Source organism: Oncorhynchus tshawytscha, linkage group LG03 (genome assembly GCF_018296145.1).
Source record: "Oncorhynchus tshawytscha isolate Ot180627B linkage group LG03, Otsh_v2.0, whole genome shotgun sequence".
Lineage (NCBI taxonomy): Eukaryota > Metazoa > Chordata > Actinopteri > Salmoniformes > Salmonidae > Oncorhynchus > Oncorhynchus tshawytscha.
In genome coordinates this window covers 55,510,266-55,528,055 of record NC_056431.1, presented here as the reverse complement: position 1 = coordinate 55,528,055, position 17,790 = coordinate 55,510,266, and the positions used below count along the sequence as shown (strand labels likewise).

Below are 17,790 nucleotides of genomic sequence, written 5' to 3'. Positions count from 1 at the left end.
ATTGCTCACTTGCAATATCTTAGAAGAACATGAAGAAGCAAAGGCACCTTTCCATAAGCCAGCTGAGAAACCTGAACAGGTTCCATTAAAGAAAGGTATATTGCATTTTTCCATGTGCTTCAGAAATGCTCCTACTGCTGCTGTTGGAGATCTTATGATGTTGCGTCTCTGTCCTGAATATTTTCAGTTGTCTGTCTCTTAATACCATATCTTCTTGTTATCACGTTTTAAGGTATGACCCGGGTGCAGACAGTGTTGAAGAAAGTTTATTCTTTAAACAGGGGCAGGCAAACGACAGGTCAAGGCAGGCAGGGGTCATTAATCCAGAGAGGGTGTAAGGCACCGGAACAACAGGCTCAGGGTCAGGTCAGGCAGGGGTCATTAATCCAGAGAGGGTGTAAGGCACCGGAACAACAGGCGGGCTCAGGGTCAGGTCAGGCAGGGGTCATTAATCCAGAGAGGGTGTAAGGCACCGGAACAACAGGCGGGCTCAGGGTCAGGTCAGGCAGGGGTCATTAATCCAGAGAGGGTGTAAGGCACCGGAACAACAGGCGGGCTCAGGGTCAGGTCAGGCAGTGGTCGGTAATCCAGAGTAGTGGGGCAAAGGTACAGGACGACAGGCAGGGTCAGGCCAGGCAGAACGGTCTGAACCGGGAAACTAGAAAACAGGAGCAAGGAACAGGCGGGAGCCGGGAAACAAAACACTGGTAGGTTCTATGAACAAAACGAACTGTCAACAGACAAACTGAGAACACAGGTATAAATAAGATGGGTGACACCTGTAGAGGGGTGGAGACAAGCACAAAGACAGGTGAAACAGATCAGGGCATGACACTTGTCAGTCTCTTGTCTGTCTATGTCACAGTTTCTAAATCATCTATGTAGCACTTTCTAACACTGCATATTATTATCCCAAAGGATTCTGTGTGAATAAGCCTATGTGACTAAGTTTATTCACTTCTGTCACTTTGTGCATTGAGTTTAGTGGAGTTGTCTCAATCATACTCTTGTCCCATGCTTTTATGGCTTTCACTCTTGTACTCGGTTTTTCTTGATAGCCCATAGTTTCTAATGTTGATGTCTGTATTACTTGAAGATGTCCCTCAAGCTGCACCCCATGTTGCGGAGCCAAAAGCTGAGCCAAAACCAGAGCCTAAAGTTTCACCTGTGGCTAAGGTTGAACCTGAACCGAAGGGTGCACCTGTAAAGAAACTAGAGAGTCCACCATCCAAAGGTATTTCCTGTCATGTCTTGTGGAGTATTTATTCCCCTCTCTAATGTCACCTTTCCTTTGTGTAATTGTATGTATATTATATATTATTATGTTTATATAGCATCTAACATAGAAGTTCATTTTTATTTTGTGTCATATCTGTATGTAGTGTAATTATTACCTTGGTATGTGAACTCTAAATCAAAGTGCATGTTACTTTAAGTTCCTGAGAAAGCTCAGAAACCGGAGGCTTCAAAACCAGAACCAGGAACGCCAGCAGCAGTTAAAAAGCCAGAGACTGCACCTACTCCTTCTCATAAGGAGCCAGAGCCTACTCCTGCTGCAAAGAAGGTCCCATCACCACAAGGTATCAGTATCTCTCAAAAGGGAGGCAGCTTTCTGAGTCTTTTAACAACTTGTATGCTCTTTATACTCTTCTGTTTGTCAGTCCATCTTTGTCTGTCTGTGGCATTACAAAGTTTAAGACTATGTAATGTCATGTATTTTGAATCCGTATTTGTTGTTTTCTTGGTCAATTTTATGTCTGCTTGTTGTGCTTTCATCACAGCACATTGTATATTACTGATAATTTGCATATTCTTTGAAGTGCCAGAAGCACAAAAAAGACAGGAGGTAACTCCGCAGAGACCAGCTACCATCCCTCAAAAAGTGGCCAGAGAGGACATAGAGCCTCATGTGCAACCTGTGCCAGAACAAGGTATACACAATATAGGTTAACAATGCTTCTCCCGTTAATGTTTAATGGCTTTCTTCTAACCAACCCCAGCTTTGAACATCTATGTCTTGTCTATGTTCACATTTGGTATCGTCTAGCTTCTACGTCACAGAGTTTGTCTTTTGAAATGTTTATGCACAACTGAAAAGTATTTTCCCCAGTTGCTTAATTTTGTCTCGTCATAATCATCGTCATACAGTCTTACCACTCAATAGAGTGTGACTTGTGCAATGTCTGTGTTTGAAATGACTTTCTTGAATATCTTCATTGTATATGCATGTTTTTAACAATCTCAAATGGTCTTTTAAGTTCCTGTGGAAGAAAGAAAACCAGAACCTCTTAAGGTTGCCAGAAAGCCTGAATCAGTTATTGTGACGCCAAAGGAAGATACACCGCAAAAAGGTAGGGATTTATGCACTGACTTATGTACTGTACCGTACATACTGTTTACTGTGATGTCTTAAGAGTCTTCTTGAACTATTCTTTGTCTTAAGTTTACCATATTCCGGCTCTCCTTTTTCCTCAGTTTTCCGTCTGTTTGACAATCTAGACACTTTAAAGGGTAACACTTTAACTATCATCATGAAGCTGACTTAATGGTGTTACAATATGACATAATATTAGACTTATAGTTTATCATAAGTTGTTAAGACTCTTTTAGATATGGGTCATGTTATGTTTGTGAACATGTTGACAATAAGTTTGAAGTAAAGTGTCGCATGCGTCGCCACGTGACGTTCTGTTTGTCAGATTTGTTGTGTTATGCAACAACCCTTTTGTCACTCTTCTGTGTTGCCAATGTCTAATGCGTGTCTTGTATGTGCTTCAAGTAATGGAGCCCAAACAAAAGCCTGTACCTGTTGAGAGGGTACCTGAGATAAAACCTACTGAAAAGGTACCTGTTGAGAGGGTTCCTGAGAAAAAACCTACTGAAAAATTACCTATTACTAAACCTAAAAAGGAGATGGAAGAAGAAAAGAAAGTTCCAACTTCAGAAATAGAAGTTATGCCACAAAGAAAAGGAACTCCGCCAGACACAGGTATTCTAAATGTGCTCTATGTTAGTGGTGTTCAATTTATTAAAATTTTATTTCACCTCCAAATGTAGATATCAGGTGCATAATGGCATGCCAGTACTACTTTCTTTTATCTGTGTTTTTAAACCCAATGTTTGTCTTTATGTTGTGTTTTGTCGTTAATCTCTTGCGACCTCCATTTGGTGGGAACTCTTAAAAACATCTTTAGAACTTCAAGTGACTTCTAGTCTTCCGATGGCTGAGAAAAAGAGATCTTCGAAAACTCACGAGTTGTGGGAGGTTTCCGACACGATGGAGAGAGCTCCTCCAATAGAAGAAGTCTTTCAGTATGAAGAAGCAGGACATGAATATGAAGAGGTGTCATATAAGAACAAATGTGATATATTGGACAATAGCACTACATCGACATTCCAACAGAAGATTTCAGTGACCATAAAAGATATCCTTCCAGAAAAACTATCTGTCCAAAAAGATAAAAAGTCAGATATGAAACATGAACCATCTCTTAGTGAGGTTTCCAAGGGGAAAGATAGAGCTACTAAGGTTTTTACTACAGCGAAACCAGAGGAAATAAGTTCTGTTGAAATTAGGTCTGATCTAGAGGCAGATTTACCAGCCAAACAGGATAGATCTCTTCAGAGGGAGTCTCATGAATCGTCCACAGAAGGAGAAGAAACACTTCTCAGGAAAAGTGTTTACACTGCAAGTTTAGTGTCTAGAGAGGAAGAAGGTACAGGCATCAAAACTAAGGGAACTCGCTTTGTTGATGTAGTTGAGTTAAAGACAGAACAGGCCACAATTGAAGATATACCTATCCATCAAGTAGTTCAATCTACAGAAGAACATTTTGTCCAGAAAGCTGCCAAAGTTACTACAAAAGACAGTGTACCTATAAAGAAGGATACTATATCTTTGGAAGTATTAAATTATGAAAAGGTGGACACTGAATTACAAAAATATGAAGAAGTTTCCATCATGAAGCAAGGGAGTGCTAGTATGAGGGAAGAAATATCTATGAAAAAGTCTCCTAATACGCATCAGGTAGTTAAGGCTGAAAGCAAGGCTATAGACACAGATAAAAAAGTTGACGAAAAGAAAACAGACATTGTAAAGAAAAAGGAAATGACCACCAGGGTATCAGACAAGAAGGAAAAGTCAGGCGGAAGACAGGAGATTCATGTTAAAACAGATTATAGTTCCCCAAGAAAATTATCTCCCCAGGACCATGAAGAATATGTTTCAAAACAAGAGGCATCTGTTATGGATGTTTCAGAGAATATAAATGCAGCCACAGATATTATTTCCCCCAAACCAACAGCAAGAAAGGAAACTGACATTCGATCTAACCAAGAAGGTATTGCTCAATCAGTAGAATGCAAAGAACCAGTAGAATCGTCTATCAGAGTAGAATCAGTAATTGAAGAAATATCAAATATACAAGTTAATACAAGAAAGGACAAAATACATTTGTCAGAAGGTATCTCTCCAATAAAAGCGCTGTTGCCCAAAGAGAAAGGACAGGGATTAGTTGGTACTGAAGAGATACCTTGTACTGTTGAAAACTTCCAATCAAAGAAACAAGTAGTTGAGAAAGGCAAACCTTCCAAAGTAATTCAATCCAAGGAAGAAACCTTTAAGAAGACCCTTACTATGAGAAAGGAACTCAGTGAAGAGATACCCCGTACAAATGAGGATATCCAGGCAAAGAAACAGGTTATAGAAAAGGGCAAACCTTCTAAAGTAATTCAATCCAAGCAGGAAACATTTAAGAAGACTCTTACTACGGGAGAGGAACCCACTGAAGAGATTAGAATTGAGGTCATCCAACCTAAGAAGCAGGTAGTTGAGAAAGACAAACCTGCCAAAGTAATTGAATCCACGGAAAGGGCTGACAAGACACTTACTATGAGAGAGGAGCCCATCGAAGAGAAATCTTTTACAGTTGAAGACATCCAAACTAAGAAACGGGTGATTGTAAAAGGCAAGCCTGTTAAAGTAATTCCTTCTGAAGAGGAAACACTTGACTCACAAGAGGAGGAAAAGATATCTTCAAAAGCCTCGCCTTCAAGAGGTATACTAAGTAAATCTAACATGTTTCATCTCATCATCTTGTCGGCAAAATCATCCGTCAATTCCATTTCACGCTTAGTTTGAAATCAAACTTTTTTTGCCCAGTATTATTCATAAAGTTGCTTCATTCCAGTGTTTGCCATCCCATATCAACACATCCTCTTAGTGGTCAAAATCCACAACTCTTGTGTCATTCTTGCAATTCTCTGTTGTTTGTGTCTATGTTTTGTGTCTTTTTTGGATTGTGTTTTCTATTTGATCACATCTTTTTTGATATTGTATTGGTGCTCCACTGCTTACCCCAATCTGTAGTATCTTGATCTTGACCATAGTATAATTTCATTTCAAGTACCAGCAGAGAAGAAGGAATCACCTCCACAACCTGTTGAACCACTTACAAAGAAAGCGTCTCAGCTAGAGAAAACTGTTGTTGCTGAAGGGGTGAAAGAATCTGAGCCATTTGGAAAGAAAGTGGCTAAACCAGAGTCTAAGCCAGAACCTAAGACAGTGGCTAAGACAGAGCCTAAACCAGAGGATAAACCAGAGCCTAAGCCTAAACCAGAGTCTAAACCAGAGGTTAAGCTAGAGGCTAAACCAGAGAAGAAGGATGTTACTGAAGTAGAGGTGAAAGAATCATCTCCACAGCCTGCTGTGGTGTTGAAGACAGAGCCTAAGCCCAAACTAGAGGACAAGCCAGAGCCTAAGCCTAAATCAGAGCCTAAACTAGAGGCTAAGCCTGAGCATAAACCTAAACCAGAGCCTAAACCAGAGTCTAATTCAGAGGTTAAGCTAGAGGCTAAACCAGTGAAGAAGGCTGTTACTGAAGTAGGGGTGAAAGAATCACCTCCACAGCCCGCTTTGGTGTTGAAGACAGAGCCTAAGCCTAAACTAGAGGCCAAGCCAGAGCCTAAGGCTAAGCCAGAGCCTAAACAAGAGGCTGAGCCAGAGGCTAAAGTAGACACTAAGCCTAAATCCGAGCCTAAACTAGAGGCTAAGCCGGAGCCTAAACCTAAACCAGAGCCTAAACCAGAGTCTAATTCAGAGGTTAAGCTAGAGGCTAAACCAGCGAAGAAGGCTGTTACTGAAGTAGGGGTGAAAGAATCACCTCCACAGCCCGCTTTGGTGTTGAAGACAGAGCCTAAGCCTAAACTAGAGGCCAAGCCAGAGCCTAAGGTTAAGCCAGAGCCTAAGCAAGAGGCTGAGCCAGAGGCTAAAGTAGACACTAAGCCTAAATCAGAGCCTAAACTAGAGGCTAAAATAGAGTCTAAGCCAGAGCCTAAATCAGAGGTTATGCCAAAGCCTAAACCAGAAGCTAAGCCTAAACCAGAGCCCAAGTCTAAACCAGAGGCTAAGCTTGAACCTAAACCAGAGGCTGAGCCAGAGGCTAAAATAGAGACTACACCTAAATCAGAGCCTAAGCTAGAGGATAAAATAGAGGCTACGCCAAAGCCTAAACCAGATGTTAAGCCTAAGCCAGAGGCTAAACCAGAGCCTAAATCTAAACCAGAGTCTAAGCTTGAACCTAAACCAGAGGCTGAGCCAGAGCCTAAACCAGAAGTTATGCCAGAGCCTAAGCCTAAACCAGAAGCTAAGCCTAAACCAGAGCCTAAGTCTAAACCAGAGTCTAAGCTTGAACCTAAACCAGAGGCTGAGCCAGAGGCTAAAATAGAGACTACGCCTAAATCAGAGCCTAAGTTAGAGGCTAAAATAGAGGCTAAGTCAAAGCCTAAACCAGATGTTAAGCTTAAGCCTAAGCCAGAGGCTAAACCAGAGCCTAAATCTAAACCAGAGTTTAATCTTGAACATAAACCTGAGGCTAAACCAGAGAAGACTGTTCTTACTGTAGGGGTGAAAGACTCACCTCCACAGCCCCCTGAGCCACTAATAAAGAAAGTGACTACACCAGAGAAGACTGTAGTTGCTGAGGAGGTGGAAGAATCACCTCCAAAGCCACTTGTAAGGAAAGTGGCTAAACCAGAGTCGAGGCCAGAGAAGAAGGCTATTACTGAAGATGTGTTTCTTTCAAGTGAAGAAGAGGCTGCAACTCGAAAAGGTATAACAAGGGCAATCCTTGAAATACAAATCTTCACTCTTGCGTCACTCTTAAAATCTTGCTTTTTTTGTTGTTTGTTTGTATGTTGTTTGTGTGTACATTTTGTGTAATTGTGTTTGGGATACTTCCTTATTTGTTTATCCTTATGTGTTTGCTGTTTGATCAAATATTGCCTTTGTATTTTCTTGATGGTTCACTTCTGTAGTATGTTGTTCTTGACCATAATATAACTTTATTTCAAGTACCAGCAAAGGAGAAGGAATCACCCCTACAACCTGTTCGACCACTTACAAAGAAAGTGCCTAAACCAGAGAAAACAGTTGTTGCTGAGGAGGTGAAAGAATCACCCCCAAAACTGGCTGAGCCACTTGTAAAGCGAGTGTCTTTAGCAGAGTCTAAGCCAGAGAAAACTATTGCTGAAGAGGTGAAAGAATCACCTCTTAAGCTGACTGAGCCACTGGCTAAGAAAGTATCTAAACCAGAGTCTCAGCCAGAGACTAAGCCAGAGAAGGTGGCAAAGAAAACAGCTATTGCTGAGGAGGTGAAGGAATCACCTCCAAAGCCCACTGAGCCACTTCCTAAAAAAGTGCCTAAGCCAGAGACTATAGTTATTGCTGAGGTAGAATCTCCACCAAAGACTACTGAGCCACTTGCAAAGAAGGTGCCTAAGCCAGAGACTAAGCCAGAGACTAAGCCAGAGACTAAGCCAGAGACTAAGCCAGAGACTAAGCCAGAGACTAAGCCAGAGACTAAGCCAGAGAAGACAGCTAATGCTGAAGAAGATGTTGTTCCCAAAAAAGGTATAACGAGAAAATCTTGAAATGCAAATCTTTAATCTTCACTCTTAAAATCTTTATATTTTGTGTGTTATGTTTGTGTTTATGTTATGTGTTTTTGATGTTTTTCTCTGTCTTTGTGTGTGCTATGTTTATATTTGATATAGTCTTTCTCTGATACTTTCTCAGTGGTCCAATGCATACCTCAATCTGTAATATCTTGATTTGTCAGGTTGTTATTGTGAAGAGAATGTGTTCTCAATGACTTACCTCGTTAAATAAAGGTAAAATTAAATAAAGCAGAATTGACTTTGACCATGGTATCATTTTATTTCAAGTTCCAGCAAAGGAATCACCTCCAAAGCCTGCTGAGCCTCTTGCAAAGAAAGTGCCTGCACCAGAGAAAACAGCTATTTCTGAACAGGTGGAATCACCTCGAAAGCCTGCTGAGCCACTTCTTAAGAAAGTGTCTTTGCTAGAGTCTAAGCCTGAGCCTAAGTCTGAACCTAAGCCAGAGAAGAAGGCTGTTGCTGAGCCTCCAAAGCCAGTGGAGCCACTTGTAAAGAAAGTCTCTAAGCCAGAGAAGAAAGCTGTTGCTGAAGTGGTGACAAGTGAAGATGTTGCTGCCCAAAAAGGTATAACAAGGACAATCCTTGAAACACAAATCTTAAATCTTAAAAATCTTGCTACCCTGTCTGTTATGTTTGTGTGTGTTATGTATTTTGGATATTACGTATTATCTGTTATGTGTCTATGTGTGTTGATGACATGTTCCTTCTCAGTGGTTTAATGCTTACCCAACATGCACTGTCTTGATTTTGACCTTTGTACAATTTTATTTTAAGTACCAATTAAGGAGAGCCAAACATTTCCAAAGCCCACAGAGCCACTTGCAAAGAAAGTCAGTCCTCTTGAAGGTAAATGTCTGTTTAATGTTGCATCATGTATGTTCTTCAAATACATTCGTGAATGAATGTTTCTTGGGCAAATATAAATCTTAAACATTCTTTTGAAGCTCCTCAAGATAAGAAAAAGTCTACACAGGAAACAAAGCCTGCCTTCCAAGTGCAAGAACAAGATGATACGGAGACAGGTATTCAACAACAAAAAAATGACAAACTAATATCTCGAAAACCACACCATCCAAATACTACTAAGCATTCTACCTCATTATAGTCCTAGAGGGTTGAGGCTAACATATTTTGCTTGTTTTTTTATCCAAGTCACCTAAACGTGCTTGCATTAATCTCATTCAACAAAGATGGTTGCCTCTTCGATCCACAAAAACATTCCTGTTCTTTGTTCCAGTCTCGTTATAATGTTTTATGTGCATGTTATACTATTCAAATCAGGTAGGTGCCACCTCTAACCACCTTCATAGCAATGCTGTGGTTCTGTATATAATGTCACATCATGTTAAATGTCTTACTAAGTTCTCGTCCTAAAATTCATTAGTGAATGTGAGCATGTCATAGTTTCCCTGTTATATCTTCACTTGATAGTATTACTTCAGTCGTCTTCATCTTTGATTGGTTATGGGAGGAAATTCCCTTGGAATTCCCGATTGGTTCCACAAGATAATGTCCAATACCATTCAAAGAGAAAAGTGAATCAATTTCCTTAACTGATTGGGCTGGTTATACAACTCCCCTCAATCACATCTCAATGTCCTGACCGTACTTGATACATTGAGGCTTGTATCCCATATGTCTTCAAATGAATGTGAATCTTTGTACTAAACAGTGTTTACTTTCCTTAATTCCCCTACTAGGTGAAGGCAAGCAGGCACCTGGACCTGCTAAGAAAGGTATGATGAATACTTTACATTTCACTATTCCTTGCATACAAATAAATATCCAGCTCAATATTTTAAATATACGGTCAAATTTCCTACTTTATTGTTTTCTGTAAGTTTTATTTGTGTGTTGTCTTGTTTGCTGTATAGCTAAATCTCAGTGTTGGATGTGATGTTTTCAATGTTGTTATCTTGTTAAGTGAGCTGTTATGTGTAATATGAAACCTTTACTGCAGTTCTCCGACAAAAAGCAAAAATTCATGTTGAGAAAGAAGAAACACTTGTACTGCCAACCTTAAAGAAAACAACCAGGATATCCAAAGATGTGGAGCAAGAACAGGAGATCATATCACTGAAGAAAGTGCCTTCAGTCCCCTTTGAAGATCAGCCAGCGCCACCAAAGAAACCTCCTCCGAAAATGACGAAGCATACAATCCATGACTTTGAAGAGAGAGTGTATGAAGAAGTTGAAGTAACAGTATATGAAAGGTATGAGGCAGAGCAAATCGACAAGACAGATAAAATCAGCCAGATACATGATGGAGCTAAAATAAAGACACCTAAAGAGGTTGAAACAAAAGACTCAACTGAGGACAAATGGTCTCGGAAGACCATTCCCAGAGATGAAAAAGAAGAGGACAAAATGACTTTAAAGAAAACTCCCAAGGGTGTGAAAGAAGAGGAACCAACAGACCCCAGTTTAGCCCTAAAGAAAGTGTCCAGATTGCCATCAGATGAAAAAGGAGAAGAAACTGTGAAGTTAAAACCATTCCAAAAATCTCCTAAAGCAGGAACCGTTGAGCCAGAGAAGGACAAGTACAAAGATAAGGAATCTGGGGCTTTCAAAAGAGGTGAGAGACCATCAAGAGATGAAGACATCAAAGAACCTGCTGATCGTAAGAAAGCTGATAGAGTTCTTAGTGCTAAAGAAGAGTCACAGGCAGTCAAATTAAAACCAGTGACCAAAGTTCCTGAAGATGAACAAGTCCAGGATTCGGACAAACCACTGACAAAGGTGAAAAGGATTCCAACACAGGAGCAAGAGAAGGAAGATGTTAAATTGAAGCCATTTTCAAAGTCACCTAAAGCTGACACTGAAGCTGTGAAGCCTGAGAAGGAGCCTGATAAGAAGAAAGAGGCTCAAAAAACCCTTCAACAAAAGCCAAGTCCTCCAAAGACAGCACCCATAAAGAAAATGGAAAAGAGTCCTAAAGAGGAAGAGCCAATACAGTTAAAAAAGGTTGAGCAGGTGCCAAGAGAACAAGAGGACAAAGAAAAAGATAAACCCTCAAAGCATGAAGAGACACTTAAGAAAATGGTAGAACTGAAAAAGACTCCTTCACCTAAGGTTGAAAGACCAAAGCCAAAAGAAATAGAAAAAATTACTATGGAGAGGAAGCCCAGTGCGGAAAGGACCAAAAAGCTACCCAAAGAAGTTTCACCAAAAGATTCATTTGAAGGTGTTACCCTCAAAAAAGTTCCAAAGAAATCACCACAAGAGGAAACTGATGGAGCACCACTGAAGAAGGTGCCGGCAATGAAAGAGCTTTCCCCTAAAGCTGTACAGTTACGAAAGATCTCGACTCAGCTGGAGGAGGAAGTATTTGAGGAGGAGCCAGATGTTGAGGAGGAATCTGACAGTGAAGGTTGGGGATGGGAACTTGCCCCTCGTGATAGTCCTGGATCCACAGAAGATTTGGGAGAGGAAGGTGATGCACTTGGAATGCCAAGACGAGGTGAGATGAAGGCTGGAGCGAATCACCATTGAAGAAAAAGTCCTTAACCCCAAATAATCTCCACCCATTTTCATCTGAATGTTTTCATTTTCTACATGTTAAAGTTTTTCATGAATTCGTATTGTTTCATCATTTTCATCAGAAAAAGTATTTCATCCTAAATAATCTTCATCCATTTCCGTCTTAATGTTTTTATGTTCTGTGTTGTTTGTCATCATTTTGTGTTGTTTTATCAATGTCAGTCTCCATGTTTCTATTAATTGTCTGTCAATCCATGTAAAAAGCACATGTTTGGCATGCTGTTTTTCCACATGGTGTTTGACATTGTGTATTATATACCCATCTACCATCATCCATTGTGAATTTGTTTCCATCATCACCCGTCGTTATTTATCTCTCCATATTGTATGTACAATTCTGAGCAAAATATTTATAAGGGATTTGAATGTGATCTGTCTTTACGGTATAGTCATTTTAAATATCTTAAACAGATGGAAAACCAGCAGAAGAAGCAGGCACAGGCAGAGGTAGAGGTAGAGGCCTCAAAGGTAAGACTGGTTACATCCATGTGAAAATAATCACTTTTTTAGAGTGCCGCGTCAGCACACTCTACTCTCAATGTTCTCACTGTAACTTGTTTTGATTAGTTATATAATAACCAACATTTTGCACTGTTCGAACTTTAAAACGGGCAGAATGATTCAATTTAAATTGCTTGTCAACAGCTTTTTAATATAATTTATACTTTTTAAACTATTAACCTTTTTGTCCTCCCCAAAGCCTCCATCCACTTCAATGGGATGTCTTCAACATTATAAACTTCCCATAATTCAGCAATGACATCCAGCATTCTATCCACTGTCAACACTTGCTTTTGATACAAATCACCTACTTTGACCACTTTTCTAACAAGTTAGACAAAACTTAGTCTATAACCAGGTTTCCGTCCAACCTTTTTATGCGAGTGAAGTACATGTCGGATAAAAAATGTCACAACAGGCCTGATGAAAAATCGATTTTGTCGCTACCTTCCAAATGTTGACAAAACAAAATACGTTAGACAAGGTGGGATCTTTTTGTGTCTGTAAAATTATGTGAGAAATGGTGGTGGAACTATTTTATCGAACCAGAGTCTGTAATGACACCTCGAGCACTGAGATGCAGTTTCTTAGACCGCTGCGCCACTCGGGAGCCCCCCCAAGTGCAGTGATAATGCAAATGGAACTGTTAACACGCATTTATCATGTATTATCTTGAATAACAAGCACCTATCAACACATACAAACTCCCTGTTTTATAAAGGGTACTATCTCACTACTATTTCTCTGATAGTCCCTAGCCTGATTCTACTTCACTAGCATACATTTTTCAACACAAGCCAGTAGCATCTAAAAATGTAAACTTCTAAACTTCTTCAACTACCATGAAATGCTGTACCTACGCACTCACATTATCTATTAGGAAAAATATTTTTTCTAGTTTAACACTGTAAGTGTTACAAATGTATTAGTTTGAACATTTGAACACTTTTAAAGTTGCGCTATGCATAAATCGCTGCTCCATTTCTTGGTTGCTAAAACTCTTAATGGTTCGCCTAATGTCAGTTTATGTGACAAAATAAGATAGTGTAGAGAATCATCGTACCATCTAAACCACCGTGAAATATAGTTTCCATAACCAAAAATAATGTTGTTGTGTCAGCTGTTTCAAGCTGGTGTACAAAACCAAAAGTAAAAGATGCAAAAACAACACTTAGGAACGGGAAGCATTGAAATAGTACACATAGAACAGATCTACAGCTTCTTAGACTTGCTTTCAAGTAGAATGATAGATCTATAACTCACATTTCTATGTGAATTTGGTCAGTTCGCCCAAAACATTACATATCGACATTTTAACTGATGTAAACAAGATAAACATCTAATTTGTGTAATTGTGTCTGAATTGTAGCAGGCAAAACCCCATCCCCTGGTGAAGGCAGGGGTAGAGGACTGAAACCCGGTGGTGGAGGAGACAAACCACCCGATGCTAATCCTTTCGGATTCCAGCTTAAGGCAGTTCCACTGAAGTTCACGAAACCACTCAAAGACATAGTGTTACAAGAAGGGGACGCTGTTGGTGCTTCTGCTACGTTTGAGTGTGAGGTTTCACCTTCTACTGCAGTAACTACATGGATGAAAGATGACAGCAACCTAAGAGAGAGTCCAAAACACAAATTCACCTCTGATGGCAAAGATCGCAGACTAGCCATTATTGACGTACAACTTTCTGACACTGGAGAATATACCTGTGTGGCCAAGCTGGGCAACAAGGAAAAGACAACAACCTCTAAACTCATTGTTGAAGGTATTTCAGATAATTATGAATTTATGTATTTATAAGAATCTTATTTTTTTAACAAGATCATGTAAACCACTGAAAAGTTGATCACAATTAATTTACAGCTAATGTAGCTTAAATAAAAAGGTTTTACTTAATGTTTTGTTTTATAAAAATGTATACCGTATAACTACACAATTTTATGGAAAGTACTCCCTTTTTGATAAAGTATTCCTTAATCTATGTAGCTTCTATGTCAGATTTAAGTTGCACTGATTATTACATGTATGTACCTTGTATGTAAATAACGACCTCATACTAATCCAATACTTACGCATTCAGAGCTGCCCGTGAAGTGGGTGAAGGAGCTGGATGAGGAGACGTCAGTCCTGAAGGGGCAGCCTATGTACCTGACCTGTGAGTTGAACAAGGAGAGAGAAGTGACCTGGATGAAGAGTGGTAAGATCCTCAAAGTAATCCCTGGAAAGGTGGCCATCAACGTCATTGGAATGCAACAAGCCGTTACGATCCAGAACACGGGCAATGACGACGCTGGAATCTACGCATGCGAGTGTGAACTCATCAGGACCAAAACAACTGTCAAAATCATTGGTTTGTATATAATTCCCTGAATAAACTGTTGACACCTACCAACGATATAAATATAGTCAATCTGTTCATCTATGTATGAAAACTGATTACATCTTAATTTTACAGAAATTATAAGAGACTGGTTGGTGAAACCATTGAGAGATCAGCATGTGAAACCCAAGGCCACTGCCACTTTCAAGTGTGAGCTCTTCAAAGAAACCCCCAACTGGAAGTTTTTCAAAGGCAACGATGAGATTACTAATGATCCTACTGACAAGACTGAGGTCAAGAAAGAAGGAAAAGTCCTGACTCTCACAATAAAGAATGCACAGCCCGACGATATTGGAGAATATGCCATGGAAGTTGAAGGCCACAGATACACAGCTAAACTGACTCTTGGAGGTTGGTTGCACAATCACACATATCTTGTATGTTGTTGAAGGAAGGCTATCTACATGAAATGAATGCTTATTATATACTTTTGATATTTCTACAGAACGTGAAGCTCAGATCTTGAAGCCTCTCTCCAGTTGTGAGGTGGTCGAGAAAGAAGATGTTACATTTGAAACGGAGATATCTGAAGAGGATGTGCCTGGAGAATGGAAACATAGAGGGCAGGTCTTAACAAGATCACCGGTAAGACTTGTCTTATGATTTGACTGAAATATTTCCCCAGACATTAACCGTAACCTAAACTTTCAGTAAAACTGTTTTAAATGTTGAACAGTCTTCGATATCTGTTGAACTTGTTCGTTTTATTTGCATCTTCAGACATGTGAGATCAAAATGGAGGGCAAGAAACGTTTCCTCACTCTGAAAAATGTTCCACTGGACGCGTCTGGTGAAGTGTCTTATACAGCTCTGAATGCTGTCACTAGTGCTGTGCTCACAGTCAAGGGTAAGCAGTTGTTCCAAGAGCAAATTATGTATGTATGTATGGATGATGTTATGCATGTATTGATAAAGAGATAATTATTTGTATCTCCCAGAACTGGAAATGGACTTCACAGTCCCCTTGAAGGATGTGTCTGTACCTGAAAAGAAACAGGCTATGTTTGAGTGTACTATCACAAAGGATGTGCCTAAAGTCATGTGGTTTAAGGGTTCTGACACCATTGGTACATCAGACAAAAAATATGAAATAATCGATGATGGAAGAAAACACATGTTGGTCATAAACAATTGTGAGTTTGATGATGAGGGAATTTACAGTATTGAAGCCTCGGGCAAAAAGTCAACCGCTACACTCACTGTGGAGGGTAAGTGTGGAACCATTGTTATTAGATTTGACGTCCTTTGAGTGGTTTTTCGTTTGCTATCATCAAAAGTTGTTCCCTGTGACTCATTAATTAATTTCCTAGTTGGAATTTCTTTTAACTAAGTCCAATATGCACTCATCTAACATATAGGTATCAGGCTCAAATTTGAATTGCCACTTCAGGACCAAACTGAGAAGGAAGGTAACACTGCTCGGTTTGAGCTTGAGCTCTCTCATGAGAATGTACCTGTGACATGGTACAAAAATGAAACCAAACTCCATGTGAGCCGAACCGTGCTCATCTATAGTCGTGGAAAGAAACATACACTAGAAATCAAGGAGTTGACTCTAGATGATATCTGCCAGATTAAAGCAGAGGCTAAAGGAATTCCCTCAATGGCAAACCTGACGGTGATAGGTAACCCCTGCTTTGTTCCTTTATTTATTGTTTGTTTCTTTGTTGTGATGGAAATCCTTGAACTCATTTAAGGATTTGCACCATGCTACATTACATAAATGCAGAATACGAAACACATATCCTCCTGATGACTTTTCCATGTTCCAGAGGGTGATGCATACTTCGTAGTGAAGTTGCAGGATTATACTGCAGTCGAGAAAGACAAGGTAACTCTGGACTGTGAACTCAGCAAAGATGTCCCCGTCATGTGGTACCATAATGAGACTGAAATTAAGGCCTCTAAGATGGTAACCATAAGTGCTGAAGCGAATCGAAGAGTGTTGTCCATTAAGAAAGTGGATGACAGAGATAAGGGACAATACATATGTGATTGTGGAACGGACAAAACCATGGCAAATATTAACATCGAGGGTAAGCAATTAAAAATGTTTGTCATAGAACAAACATTTATTTTGAGAACATTTGTGCGTTTTTTCTTGTAATTGTATTGTTCTCAATCCTGAATTGCAGCTCGAGATATAAAGATAACTCGCCCAATGTATGGCGTTGAGGTCTTTGATGGCGAGACCGCTCGTTTTGAGGTAGAAATCTCTGAAGACGATGTCCATGGCCAGTGGAAACTGAACGGAGAAGTCCTTACTCAATCCCCTGTATGTTAAATAGACCAAATCATTCTCACTGCTTTACCATTCTACCACTCATATCAATTACGTGATAATTCATTCACATCCATTACGTTGTCTTGAAATATTATAATGACACAGTCTATAGCATTCTCCTCCTCCTTCCTCCCTTTCCTCTTCGTCTTCATCCAATCTGGACAATTTCCCACATTAATTTTACCACTACTTACAGGACATTGAAATCATAGAGGACGGTGCAAAGCACACGTTGATATTGTACAACCTCAAGGCCCCCTTGTCAGGGGAGATTGGATTTACAGCTGCCAATGCTAAATGTGTTGCTAATCTGAAAGTGAAAGGTGAGATTAAAAAGAAACATTTGGTTGGTGATCTAATCTGATAATGTAAATGTAAATACTTTCAGTGGTGGTATTCTACGCATTACCACGATGCCACATTGTCTCCATTTCCTTCTGAATTACAGAGAGTCCTATTACATTTGTCACACCTTTGAGTGATGTGCAAGTGTATGAAAAGGATGAGGCCAGATTTGAGTGTGAGGTGTCAAGAGAACCTAAGAGCTTCCGTTGGTTCAAGGGATCTCATGAGTTGACAGCTGATGATAAGTTTGAAATTACCCATGAGGGAAAAAGACACACTCTGGTGGTCAAATCTGCCGCATATGAGGATGAAGCTAAGTACATATTTGAGGCAGAGGACAAGAGAACCACTGGCAAACTAGTTATACAAGGTAACCTGAAGATATTTTTTGTGCTTCCTGTTTCAATCCTGATTCAATTCATTACAAGGGATTGAAATTGATCTTCTCACGATGATGATGATTTAATTTCTTATGAATTGAATGTCTTATCAGGAATTCGCCTTGAGTTTGTCAAGCCCATTAAGGATGTCACTGTCAAGGAGCGTGAGATGGCAGAGTTCAGTATTGAACTCTCACATGACAACATCCAGGTCACCTGGTACAAGAACGGTGTGCGTTTGCATCCCAGCAAAGTTGTGCACATGTCAGACGATGGCAAGATGCACAAATTGACCTTCAAGGAGGTGTCCATTGATGACACATCCATGATCAAAGTAGAAGCCATGGGCAAAAGCTCAGAGGCCATGCTCACAGTCCTCGGTTAGTATACCGTTAAAATCCTTG

The 17,790-nt window shown here is 39.9% G+C and overlaps 1 protein-coding gene across 1 annotated transcript in view; it reads left to right on the top strand.

Moving 5' to 3' along the window:
* Positions 1-17,790, top strand: part of LOC112239048 (titin) — a 176,769-nt gene that overhangs the window by 64,373 nt on the left and 94,606 nt on the right. The window contains 25 exon segments of the mRNA XM_042320092.1: positions 24-95; positions 1,097-1,234; positions 1,437-1,580; positions 1,821-1,931; positions 2,259-2,351; positions 2,780-2,989; positions 7,352-7,909; positions 8,224-8,520; positions 8,731-8,802; positions 8,901-8,978; positions 9,657-9,692; positions 9,917-11,416; positions 11,908-11,964; positions 13,367-13,762; positions 14,078-14,347; positions 14,453-14,728; positions 14,823-14,962; positions 15,098-15,224; positions 15,316-15,585; positions 15,736-16,002; positions 16,150-16,413; positions 16,513-16,652; positions 16,858-16,984; positions 17,110-17,376; positions 17,500-17,766. Of these exon segments, the coding sequence (XP_042176026.1) occupies positions 24-95; positions 1,097-1,234; positions 1,437-1,580; positions 1,821-1,931; positions 2,259-2,351; positions 2,780-2,989; positions 7,352-7,909; positions 8,224-8,520; positions 8,731-8,802; positions 8,901-8,978; positions 9,657-9,692; positions 9,917-11,416; positions 11,908-11,964; positions 13,367-13,762; positions 14,078-14,347; positions 14,453-14,728; positions 14,823-14,962; positions 15,098-15,224; positions 15,316-15,585; positions 15,736-16,002; positions 16,150-16,413; positions 16,513-16,652; positions 16,858-16,984; positions 17,110-17,376; positions 17,500-17,766 (6,177 nt within the window).